The sequence below is a fragment of the Sprattus sprattus genome (genome assembly GCF_963457725.1).
Source record: "Sprattus sprattus genome assembly, chromosome: 2".
In the NCBI taxonomy this organism is placed as follows: Eukaryota; Metazoa; Chordata; class Actinopteri; order Clupeiformes; family Clupeidae; genus Sprattus; species Sprattus sprattus.
The window spans coordinates 50,538,055-50,551,145 of record NC_137921.1 but is presented as its reverse complement, the minus strand read 5'-3'; the positions used below and the strand labels follow the sequence as shown (position 1 = coordinate 50,551,145).

Genomic DNA, 13,091 nt, shown 5'->3' with positions numbered 1-13,091 from the left:
ACTGCATTATGTTAGATTATCATACTTCTACCATTAACATTTGATGTCAGAAGTGACTCTACTGGAGGACAACTAACAACACAAAATCAAATGCTTGACGTTGTACTGTATATAGTTGCAACATACAGCATCAGCACAAACTGCAATAGATTTATATTGTGGTTGGTCTGTGTGACTAAGCCTGCAGTCAGTCGGATGTGCAACACCTACTGAGAGAGCAGGGCTCTGGGTGTTTACAGTCGGCGACAGAGCGGCACGCCAGACTGGGCAGACTGCGAGCTGATGGTAGCGCCGCTGTCACGGTGCCCACTGGCAGCCTGGATGGACTGAGCAGCGATGAGAAGTGGCATTGCCATGGCAGCAGCACTTCTGCCGTGGGATGGAGCGGACTAGAGGACCAGCAGACCAGCGCTAAGCACCCACCATCCCACCCACACACACACACACACACACACACACACACACACACACACACACACACACACACACACACACACACACACATACACACAAACACACAAACACAGCTTGCAGCCATGACTGTGGTGGTGGGTGCTGGAGGCCACTGGGCTCCATCATGCTCAGTGGCTTGATAAATCTGTGCGTCAATACTGGCGCTGAGGAAGTGGCTTTTAGGGTTGGCCATCAATTCAGACACTGTAACGTGACATCAGCGTCCATCAGTGAAGTGAACAGTAGGGAAGATGCTCCTGTTGATACTCCCGCTGAACGGGATGACTGCGACCATGAACATGGACAGCCATATTTACAACAGGTCATGGTTTTAAAAGATAAGAGAAACAGCACAAAAAAGACAATTTTTTCGTTCACATTGTCTGTGCCCAGGAAAAGGCATTCGACTGACCTAGAAGCAATTTTTGCGAAATGCTAGGTTGCCCGGCACAGGTGTTTCCATTTCGGTTTTAAAATGGAATATGAAGCCTGGCTGATTACAGGCAGGAGAACAGTCTAACCCATTATGTATTCCTGTCACCCATCATGCATAGCAGAATGAAAGTGTCGTTGTCGTCCATCAAACAAATACCCAAATGTAGAATGACCAAGGGCAAACTCAGTTCAATTAAAAATCTACACACACACTATACAGTTTAAAAATGAAAAACCTTTAGGAGGGGGAGAAATGAGGGTACAATTTTTGTACTTATTATACTAAGCTACAGAAACAAGCATCCAAGTCTACAATCACTTCATCCAATGACAAATGAAGCTGAAGACAAACATGGATGGTATATTCTTATTGGTCGTTATTTCAACCCATTAGTCAGCATTTGTTTGTTACTTTAGTAAAGACACCTTGTTGCTTTTGCAGACACATGACTGCAGGTGTGTGCTTTGAGTCTGGCCCACCGCGAGCCTCACACAACCCCCCCCCCCCCTCCCCCCCCCACCACCTTCTGTGCCTTTCCTGTTTCTACGGGCCGAAACCAGACTCTCGCAGAGTGGTGCCGGTTCACCATGACCTGGCTGGGTCGAGCCAGGAGCTGAGCTGAGGCACAGCTGCATCATCCAGCTGCCTGAAGAGGGTCAGAGGTCACGGGAGGAGAAAGAAACAGAGAGGGGAGAGAGAGAGAGAGAGGAGAGAGAGAGAGAGAGAGAGAGAGAGAGAGAGAGAGAGAGAGGAGAGAGAGTGTACACAAAAACATCAGGGAAACTTAATTCTCAAGAATAGAAGACATTTGCCCTCAGCTTACAAAATAAATAGAGAAAAAAAATGATCATTCCTCCTTGGTGAAATAGATGAATGCATACTCCTAGCCTCCCAGTATCTACACTGCCACAAACTGAGAAAGAATACCACATGGCTGTCAAAAATAAATAAAATATTCACACTTGTTGTTTTTTTCCATATTCTCTTCATTGTGTAGGTTTGGTTTCCTTAAGGTGTCATTTCCTTATGTCATTTTATTTTATAATTGTATATATTTTTCCCTTGATCATGTTTTATGATTTATCCATTATTATTTTCCTCTTCTTCTTCTTATAAGCTATGTTCTATGTTGCTATTTTATGCTTTGGCAATATTGTTATTACTGTCATGCCAATAGAGCTTTTTGAATTTAATTGAACTGATTTGAGAGAGAGAGAGAGAGAGAGAGAGAGAGAGAGAGAGAGAGAGTGATAAGAGTGAGAGAGAGCCTGAATAAGAGAGAGTGAGAGAGCCAGAGAGACTGAGATAGAGTGAGATAGAGAGAATGAGAGAGAGAGAGAGAGAGTGAGAGACAGTATCAACACAACTCTTGGGTTTCAAGATGAAGGAGCTTGAGACACTTCACACACACCCTCATACCCAAACGCAAACACACACTTACAAAACACAGACAGGACACTGGGCCCTGTGTTGTCTCACTTTAAAAAGGGTGGTTGGAGGTTTTCAGGTTAAAGTGCAGGAATCTGACACAAACAGTTGGAATACTAAGATGACCCTGGAGCGGGATGGTTCGAGACGGTCACCATTTTGCACACGGATGTCAAAGCCCCCCTACGGAAACCGGCCCGCTTCCTCCAAGGAAGTCTTATATAACCAGTACAGAGAAGAACCTGCATCTGTGCGCTGTCTGGCCATAACAAAGCCCGCCACTGTCTGGTTTATGTTAAGGTAGCGGGGAGCGGGGAGACGGCAGCAGAGAGCGTGTTTATATTGAGCAAAAGCGTCTGAATTTTTAAGAAGACCCATCTGCTGCAGGTTGCTGATATTGGCGAGGGAGTGTTTCACACGTTGTGAATTTTACAGCTCCGACTGCTTCCCCTGCCTGACATAATGTGAAGGCTGAATGAATGAACCATATGGCACAATGAGTGCAAAAATGCACTAAAGGGAAAATCATTTCTCTCCTCTTTTCTGTTCAAACAGGGAAGAAGAGCCGTGAGGAACAACAGGAAATGACCATTAATGAAAAGCTAGTGAAGCAACAAACTGTTAGTCAGTTTGTTAAGTTGTGCATCTTCTGGATATATAGGCTGACACAATCCCTTATGTAACAAATTCAAACTTTAATATGAGCAATAATGGACAAGGCAGCCAAGCATTTCCGAATGAAACAGAAATGTGAGCAACACAAAATTGAACCAGTACATTTAATCTACTGCTGAGCACAAACAGCTTGCAGCAGAGTAATTCATTACAGCATGATTACATACTAATTGATTAAATGCAAAAGAAAGATAGCTGCCTCTTGGCCCAGATATCCCAAGTGCTCTTCTCGCTAGCTTGTGAGCTAAAATGATTAGCAGATGAAGATTGTGATGCAGAGAGGAGTGCAAGAGCGATGAGATGAGAATGAAGTGAAAAGGAGGAGGGAGCGGATGTGGAAGGGATGTGGAGGGGTGAGATGTGGTGAAAGAGTATGTTATTGCCCCAAAGAGGCTCATATTACTATGAAATCTTGCTGTGCCTTCTCCACTGTATAATTATCAGTGGCGAGGGGCAGACAGATATCAGAGTGCCACTTTCAGGGAAGAGCTCATCACGAAGAAGTGTTGGTGCCCATTGGACTATGGCAGTCACCCGATAAACACTTTCCATACTCAGGAGAGCTGGGTATGCTATTAATTCTCAATGCAGGCCTATGAAAAAGGATACAGATAAGATCACAGTTGAAGTGGGGGAATCAACTTCGGTGAGGTGAAACTATCAGGAAACCACGCATTTAATTATAGCCCCGTCCCTCCAAACCCAACTCCTTTGCTTCCTGTGAATAAACTGATGATTTATTTATCACACTCATTTCAAGTCCACAGCCGCAGTATTCACCTTTTGATGCTTCCGTACAAAAAGGTCTGTTGCCGACTGGCCTTAATCCACTCTTCAGCTAAAGTCCATCAAAAACAATCAATAAAGTCACCAGAGCAGAAATCCATCTCAATCGCTCCTGACAGGCCTAATGGCTCACAAACACATTAATGAGTCGGCCTGGAGCGCTGCCAGCAAAGGGCCTCTTTGTGGGATCTAAACATCTCCAAACTCGGTACAAAACCTCCATTTTCCGACAGCCAGCAATTATTAATAATGCATAGGCTGAGCGTTTTACTTCATATTCATAACCTGATGAAGCAGATAAATGTATTTCTTTTCAGATGACTGTCAGTTTGTCAAAAGTTGTGACCAAATATTTGGTTTAAAGAAAAAAAACAGCAACCGAACTTGCCATGCAGTGACCGAATGAGAACACCTCTATCATCTACAATAAAAGATTGTCTAGGCAGGTGGCTGAAAAGCTCACAACCTCATACTCCAGCAGCATGTGGCAGGAAGAAAATAACTTTGAGGCCAGTGAAAGTTAGGATTAACAGTAGAAGAGTTAGTGAAAGGGGATTACCATGCAAAAGCTTTTAGCCTGACAGTTAGGACAGAAGTTATTATGTGTGTTTAATGCTTAAATATTCAAAGAAGGATCAACCCTGGAATGCTGCCATTGCCCCAGAAGGTGGAGGGTGCCAGAAGAGTACAGTAACACACAGGACTTCATTCATCGACAAAGCCTGCATGACATGCTAGACTAAGCAGAACGAAACCCCACATCACATAGAGATAACGATGGGTGTTGATGCTTGGAAGTTTCACCAACATTGAAATCTTTATGTAGGAATATTTATTTTACTGCACTCTATTACACGACAGAGAGATATTTAGTTGGTTTAAAGTCAGGTACTAAAATGCAATTCAAATGAGCTGATTTAACCTATGCAAAGGGACATTGTCTGATGTGATTATCATTCAGGGTTTATAGGTTTACTCCTTGAGGTGAAAGTTCACTTGGCAAATCATCATCTTCATTCAAACTGGATGGCTTACTAACAACCTGCACTAGCTGACCTGTTATATCAACATCCAAGATTGCCCTCCTCTGTCTCATCGGCTTGGCCCGGGTGGTGGGAGGATTTATTTATCAACACAAAGCATGGGACTTCAAACCAGGCTTGACGTTAAAACTCATAAATAAAATAAGACAAATCAGTAAGATGTAAACCAAGGAGGAAAGTGCTCTTATCCATACTGCAAATACTACTAAACTCAAATACTGGGGTCAAAAGAGGGTGGGTAACACGTGGGTATCCACAGAGTCAAGCCTTCACAGAGGTTCTCAGACAACCTTAACAGCGTACAGCCAGGTCAAAGTCCAAGCATGTCTGGCTGCAGCAAGTTGCTCAAGACTAACTAAGTCCAGCGAGTCCAAAGTCCTTCCATCGGCCTTATCAGGCTTCAAAGCCTTTACTGCACATACAGTAAAATGAGCCGCAACACATTTAACCTCAATGCATCTATTCTGTCGCCTCTCAATGACAACACACACGTACTGTTAATATGTGGTCACTGTCTCATGGGAGAGATACAGTAGAAAGTGCATTCAACAGACACCGCTGGGAACTGCGTACATGGACTACAACAGTAAGGGAAGAAAGCATGCAAGCATTTCTGAGGGAGGTAATGTTAAGACCCATCCAATCAGCATCAGCCAACAAATCATATGCGAACGCAATCACAAGGCGCCAATATGGATAATAAGGAATAACAGGCCCCGGCTCTCTCTGTCTCAAGCTCTGTCTCAAGTGTTGATATTGTCTCTCACTTACTCTCTCTCTCTCTCTCTCTCTCTCTCTCTCTCTCTCTCTCTCTCTCACACTCAATTTCAATTTCAATTTCAATTTCAATTCAGCTTTATTGGCATGACAAAAAAAACACAATTTGCATTGCCAAAGCATTCTTGTAATACATATAATAATATAATAGAACAAGTAGAAAATAAAAAATAATTTTGTAACGGCAGTGTGTGTGTGTGCATGTGTGCATGCGTGCGTGTGTGTTCATGCATGTGTGGTGGTGTGGATGTGAGTGCATGTAAGTGTGTGTGGAGGAATGTATCCGTGTGTGTGGTTTACTGATGAAGTGACTCTTCTCTTTTTCTGTGGCAAGCATCTATATATTTTGCTGCCACTCTTGTGCTCCTCTCTTCCTCTCCCAATAACACCCTCAGACCTGGGTCAAGGTTCTGAGGGTCTGGGTGCATGGCTCTGAATTTAGGAAAGAATTGGTCCCTTATGTCTTTCCATTTGCAGCATTCTGCCAGGAAGTGAAGCTCTGTTTCAATTACACCTTGGGTGCAGTTGGTACACAGCCTGTCCTCTCTGGGCAGCCACTCTCTTACTCTCTCTCTCTCACACTCTCTTACACTCTCTCTCTCACACACACACACACACACACACACACACACACACACACACACACACACACACACACACACACACACACACACACACACACACACACACACACACACACACACACACACACACACACACACACACACACACAGATACATGAGATATGCAGTGCTCCCAGCTATGATCAACCTTATACTGGAAACGCCCCAGTGACAGATTCATTTCATGGCAGCGACTCCACTTTATGTTTATTACGGAGGACAACTCCATTGCTGTCTCGTATGCACAGGCTGTACAGAGTATACCAAGAGGCAACACTGTTCCATAAAGCCACTGAAACTGACTCACATTCTACTAAGCAAAATATACTTTTATCCTGAAAGGTAAGATGTGCATCTATTACAGGGGCGACAACTCCCTTATTTTGACAAACTATTCGTATAATCCATTTATGAAAAGGCCGTTGCCTATTTCAAGATGTTGGGAAGAGAATCAATGTATCCATCAATTGAAGTTAAATGGAGACCTTAAATAATGTATCTGATCTGTGTTATAATGGTTGCTTAGTAGCAATAACACTCACAGAGATGCATGCCCAATGACACACAATACGACAGATACAGCAATCATAAGAGCAGCAATTTTCAGCCATTTTGTCACTTGTTACATACACATCATATATTCCTGTGGAACCCATTTAGTAGAACAAGACATGACACATTCTCTCTAAATCAATGAATAATGCAAGCCTGACAGATGGAGTCAAGGTTGTGTCTCGGCCCTAATCAATGTTGGCCTCATTACACCCTACAGTCTTCAGACCCTCTCCTCTGTGGAATAATACTTATTTGTATTCCAAAATGCTTTACAGTATAACAGTAATCAGATTAGTCTAATCCATCAAAAAGGAGAGTATAAAGTGGCTTTTCTGAAATGAGCCCTTAATTAGGAATAACATCTATCTATCAGGTTTCAATGCAGGTTTACACACCTGTGGCCAATGGAAGAGTGGCTGGTCATTACAATTTTTATGAAGACATCTGACATCTTTTCAACAAAACAAAGACTGTCAGACAAAGATATCCCAAAAAACTATAGATTTAGTAGTCTTTAGACCATGTTGAATTCATATTGGTATCGTTTCCTGTTTGGTTGTGCTTTAAAAACATGTAATTACCACAGGCCTACGGGACTTGTTCTCAGTTATTCAGGAAGCATTCTGCTCAAGCTTCCAAACTGAAATAGGCATCACAATTAAGGGGATGATGGCATTTTGTTATTGGTCCCTGGGCTTGATTGATCTATGTTATTGTTAACCCCAGGACACCTTATTTTCGCTCTTTCTGAACACCATTAAAATCTCAAGCCTTTTGGTAATTCCAAATGGTCTAAAAGATGGGTCACATTACTGTGTTTTTAACAATGGACCAGTGTGGTATGGTGGTATCCTCAATAGTATGTCTGATTGTAAAGAAACAGAAACTGTTTCACACACAATCCCTGATATTGACACTTTTCAATATCAAACTATTCAGTATTCAAAAGTTTCAAGTCAGTCTGTGGTGGTCAGTGGATTTATACTAGCAACATTATTCTTGCTGTTTAGTTGAACAGGTGAACCAATGAGAATTTGCTTGTCTCCAGATCCAACCACATAGGTGTATCAAACACACAGACCTCCATTCACACACCCTTTCTCTCTCACACACACACACACACACACACACACACACCTCTGGGATCAAAACACACCAGCACACCCAATTAAGCAGTCTGTTTGTGAGGCTTCTGTAAATGACTCAGCTGGAGACGTGTGTCTTCTCAATGTTTAAAATCCAGTCTCTGGGGAATGTCTACTGAACCCAACTAAAAAACACTGAACCGAACAATTATTTTCAAGCTCAACTCGGATAAGACCCCAACACCAGTTGTTGTGGGCTCTGCAAGAGGATTTCAATCAGTGCCCACCCGGATAGGGAGCCAGCATTAGCAGTAGACTAAGCTTCTCTGTGCTCATGAAACTGATTTGATTGGACAAGTAAAATCTCAAAACCCCACTCATCCTCCCATCAGGTCATCAGACAAATCAGTGGCTCTTCAGGCTAATGCATATCCGTATTGTTCCATTCCAATTAAAACACTTTTCATTCAGTCACTATACAGCTGTAATAAGCCTAAAAAATGTTTTTAAGTGTGTGACTTTCTTTTTTTTCAAACAGTCTCAGCAGAAATTGGTCAAAGAAGAAGAAAGAAGAAACAGTGAAAAGCTGTCAAAGACTTTTTATGTTAAAGCTGTGACAAGGTGTCACACCACTGGTGTAATCACTCAAGTAGCGGATTTGAATCATAAGTGCGCTCACCGCGGTGGTTTACATTCGTTTCAATGAGACTACTATTAAACTAAGACCTGGCGACTTCCAATAACAGGAATAATTTTAAAAAAGATGTGACTACACGACAACAACAGGAATAGCACTATTTCCGACATACATGTGATCGGACAGTTTTTGCTCCATGAGGTGAAGCGGTCAATGGACAATGGTGCGTTTCTCCAAGAGTGACCATATCTGGCTCTCTCAAAGGGCGTTGCCTGTAGGATCACAATTTCCTTTATGTGGATTGTGTAGCCTATAATTTTATTAAATAACAACTGCCCACTGTATTGCCTATGGCAAGAAGAAAATCATGACAATCAATGAAGACGTATGCCATTTATCAGACAATGTCAGACTACGGCTCCGTTCTGTAGCCTAGAGAGGACCGTAGACTATATGACAAATCGCCAAAAATGCACCTGCAAGTTTAAAATAAATACAAAGACTTACCTCTTTCCTTCTGGATTCAGCCCCTGGTCTGGTAATCAAAGCAGTGTCACCACAAACCACGGCAGCATCCTCCACAAACACACAGTCTGGCAAGCTCTCGTCAGCGGGTAGTTCGACCACTTCCAAACCCAATTTGTTTTTAAGAACCTCTACATAGAGTTCATGTTCCCGTTGGGCTTTCGAAAGGTCGACATCGAACTTATTCATCCTCAGCGCTTCTTTCGCGAGAGATTCGGGGATTGCTCGAACAACGGCGTGAGTGAAGTTACCAAAACCTGCCATCAAACCAGCCATGTTTGCTTTTGGATCCGTTTAACTAGCGCTCAAATGTAAAACAACCAAACAGAATTTCAAACTAAGTGCTGCTGTAACCGACTGACTGGTTAGTGGTTCTGTTTGTTTGTTTTCTCTTGCTTTCTTTTGATCTTGCAAAACCGACACGCTCACTTCAGCAGATTTGCAAGCGAGTAGCAGCGCTCTGATGACGCGTAGCAACAAACCATCACGTGTACGACTGTATCAATTCCCACTGAACCGCATAACCTGACAAGTTACAATTTACACTCAAAGACACAGGACTTACTGAGAGAAACGCGGGGTCAGTTCTGCATTTTGAGATAAGCGGCAACCACAATGTTACACAGTAACATGGTCATACATTCAGTCACTGAGTTTGTTGCCTGTACGTGCCATGTAGCGGACTCCTGTTATTGTTTCTGGACACACACGAATGAACGAAGTCCTAAAACACACAACACACTTCAACCTAACCTGTCGACAAGACTTTCCAGTGATACTTCCATTACTTATCTTAATTTGGACGGCGTGACACACTATATCAGGCTGTACGTCCCCGACCTAAAGGAACAGAGGATTAATTCTAGCCATCACATTTTAAAGCCACAAACACTCAGTATTCATTGACAGAAATAATCTCCCAGCCATGGGCTGCTTTAAAGTCAACAAACGAATGTATTCATAAATTGTCTTCTTTACGCGAGCCACAGTAATTCGTTGTCATTATAATTATAATATTTTATTATAATGTAGGTGACAATTTAAGATGTTATAGATACTCCTTTGCACAATCAAAACAAAATCACTGGTGAAAGGTAGCCCAGTAAGGCAGTGAGATCCACAGTGCTATGGAAGGAACACAGCTTTGAATGGAATGTTTCCTCAGACATCCCTGGGCACATTCTTCCATACCCTGAGACCAAAGTTTGCCTTTTCTTGTTCCAGATCCACTTAATTATCCTGACTGGTGTCAACAATCCAGTAGTCCCGCAGACTTTTCCACTCCGAGATGCCCCCCACCCCCTCTTTTCCCTGAGTATATTTTTTTACATTCCATGTTGTTGTCTGCCCTAGAAAATAAGAAATATGTGGGTCAAGCTTGGGATAGTTCACCCAGGAGACCCGTTTTCATTTACAAATGAATAAAACAGGAGGTATTTTGGTGGATTTGAAAAAACTATACCAAAACACACTGAATAAAATTCAACCCATATGGAAACGTTTTTCATAAAAAAAGAAAATATATATTCTGTGATTTAATATCTGATTTATTCAAATGACTGATGACTGTTTATTTGTCTATCTCAAACAGTAAGGCTGCTTCATCACAGTAAATGAGAACCAACATCGGCCAGCGTCACCCTGCTGCAGATGCTGAGCCACTGCCGCCCATCATCGCCACTGCCTCTACCGAACCACCACCACTGGTCCAGCCACCCAGCCTGTTGCACCTGCACATAGCCTTTCTCAACTGAGCCTAGAACACCAGCCAAGCTGCCCAAGTATGATGGGACAACACAACTAGAACCATACCTCTCACAAGTCCAACTAGCAGCATAGAAACAGCAGCTGGAGTAACATAGAAGTCTATACCCACCTGGCCTTGACGCTGTTGGGAAAGCCGTTGCAGGTGCTCCTCAACCCGGCCCCAACAGCGTCCGGGGTGATTGCGGTGATCATTGATCATCCTCATTGATCAGAGCAGAGAGCAGCTAGCCAGCCGCCGCTGCCAAGAAGGAAAAAGCCTTGGCACCAAAGAAGTGCAGCAAGAATGTGCCCAGCATGGTTACCTGCAGTTCCACACAGCCGCCCAAGAGAGGCTGTACCTGCACGTTCACCTCACCATGCCCCTATCCTGCAGAGAGGCTGGCCATGAGGCTGAATGGATTCAGATGGGGCTCTCCATGTGGCCTGCCACACTTTCACCATGCATCAAGGTAACTGACTACAATGACGAGGAGAAGGAAGCAGTAAGAGGTCTGCCAAATACGGCCTCCACCATCCGACCGCTGTGTGGCGAGCCCTTGTGCCCCACCGCCCCAGTAGCCCAGCCCACCGTCCAAGAGTTCACGCCGCCACTGTCACTGTCAGCCAGAGGGGTCATCACGCCGCCACTGTCAGCCAGAGGCGCTGCTGCATCAACACTGCGAGATATCGGTAATACTCACACTTAGTTGTGTAATCAGTGTTAGAATTTGCTTTAGCTCAACATCTCTCAAGCTTATGCCAAGTCAATCTCAGTTACACACACAATCTCTCTCTTACTGTCACACACACTTACACACAAACAGAAAGACAGCGAAACACCCCATTCAAGTCCACCACCAGCTGTGCATGACAGAGTTCTATAATGAATGGAATTACCTAAGATCATACCTAAGATTAAGTCCTACTCTAGTTTTGTATATTAATATGATCATGAAACTACCTTTTACGTCACAACTACGCAATAGCAAAAGTCCTGAAGACAAACAAAGATAATGAAATGATCTACACAGACTGCCATGTCTTTATGCGCAAACGTCAATTGTTTAATGTCAGAAGGCTTCATATCCAATGAGCATTTACCTTCACTGAATACGTTAACTGCTTTACACTATATACTCCATTTGGTTTTAATTGACGTGTTTTATATTGTGCATATGTGATCTCCATGACAAACTATGATTGAGATCCATAGTTGCCTATCATATGCCCATGTCACTGTTTCCTCTGTCGGAGCACCAAAAGACAAAGAAAATTACAGGCAGAAGTTAGCTGCTGAATGGCCAGACACAAGTCCAAGCATCCCTAATCTAAGTATCCTGCTGTTTAGGTTAAAGAACCCAAAATGGCCTTTTACATTTTTAGTCCGACTTTTTTACTCTACTCATTTGTGGCCTGCGGTTGTTCGCAAACATACACTACCGTTCAAAGGTTTGGGGTCACTTAGAAATGTCCTTTGGTAAATTACTATTCTAGGTGGAAATATCTGGTTTTTAATGAAATATCTACATAGGTGTATAGAGGCCCATTTCCAGCAACTATCACTCCGGTGTTCTAATGGTACATTGTGTTTGCTAATCACCTTAGAAGACTCATGGATGACTAGAACACCCTTGAAAACCCTTGTGCAATTATGTTAGCACAGCTGAAAACTGTTTTGCTGGTGAGAGAAGCTATAAAACTGGCCTTCATCTGAGCTAGTTGAGTATCTGGAGCATCACATTTGTGGGTTCGGTTATACTTTCAAAATGGCTCGAAAAAGATAACTTTCATGTAAAACTCGCCAGTCTATCCTTGTTCTTAGAAATGAAGGCTATTCCATGCGAGAAATTGCGAAGAAACTGAACTTTTCCGACAACGGTGTGTACTACTCCCTTCAGAGAACAGCAGAAACGGGCTGTAACCAAAGTAGAAAGAGAAGTGGGAGGCCCCGGTGCACAACTCAGCAAGAAGACAAGTATATTAGAGTGTCTAGTTTAAGAGATAGACACCTCACAGGTTAAATGGTACCCGCAAAACGACAGTGTCACCTTCTACAGTGAAGAGGCAACTCTGGGATGCTGGCCTTATAGGCAGAGTGGCAAAGAAAAAGCTATATCTGAGACTGGCCAATAAAAAGAAAAGATTAATATGGGCAAAACAACACAGATATTGGACAGAGGAAGATTGGAAAAAAGTGTTCTGGACGAATTTAAAGTTTGAGGTGTTTGGATCATACAGAAGAACATTTGTGAGACGCAGAACAGGTGAAAAGATGCTGGAAGAGTGCCTGAAGCCATCTGTCAAGCATGGTGGAGGTAATGT

At 43.0% G+C, this 13,091-nt stretch overlaps 1 protein-coding gene across 2 annotated transcripts in view; it reads right to left on the bottom strand.

The window, feature by feature from the left end:
- The window catches only part of ddah1 (dimethylarginine dimethylaminohydrolase 1), a 63,529-nt gene extending 54,076 nt beyond the window's left edge, over positions 1-9,453 (bottom strand). For both annotated transcript variants that reach the window (XM_080860741.1, XM_080860742.1), the window contains exon 1: positions 9,006-9,453. In XM_080860741.1, coding sequence (XP_080716867.1) covers positions 9,006-9,299 — 294 coding nt within the window. In that variant the 5' untranslated portion in view covers positions 9,300-9,453. The remainder of the gene's footprint in view (positions 1-9,005) is intronic.
- Positions 9,454-13,091: the final 3,638 nt, after the last annotated feature.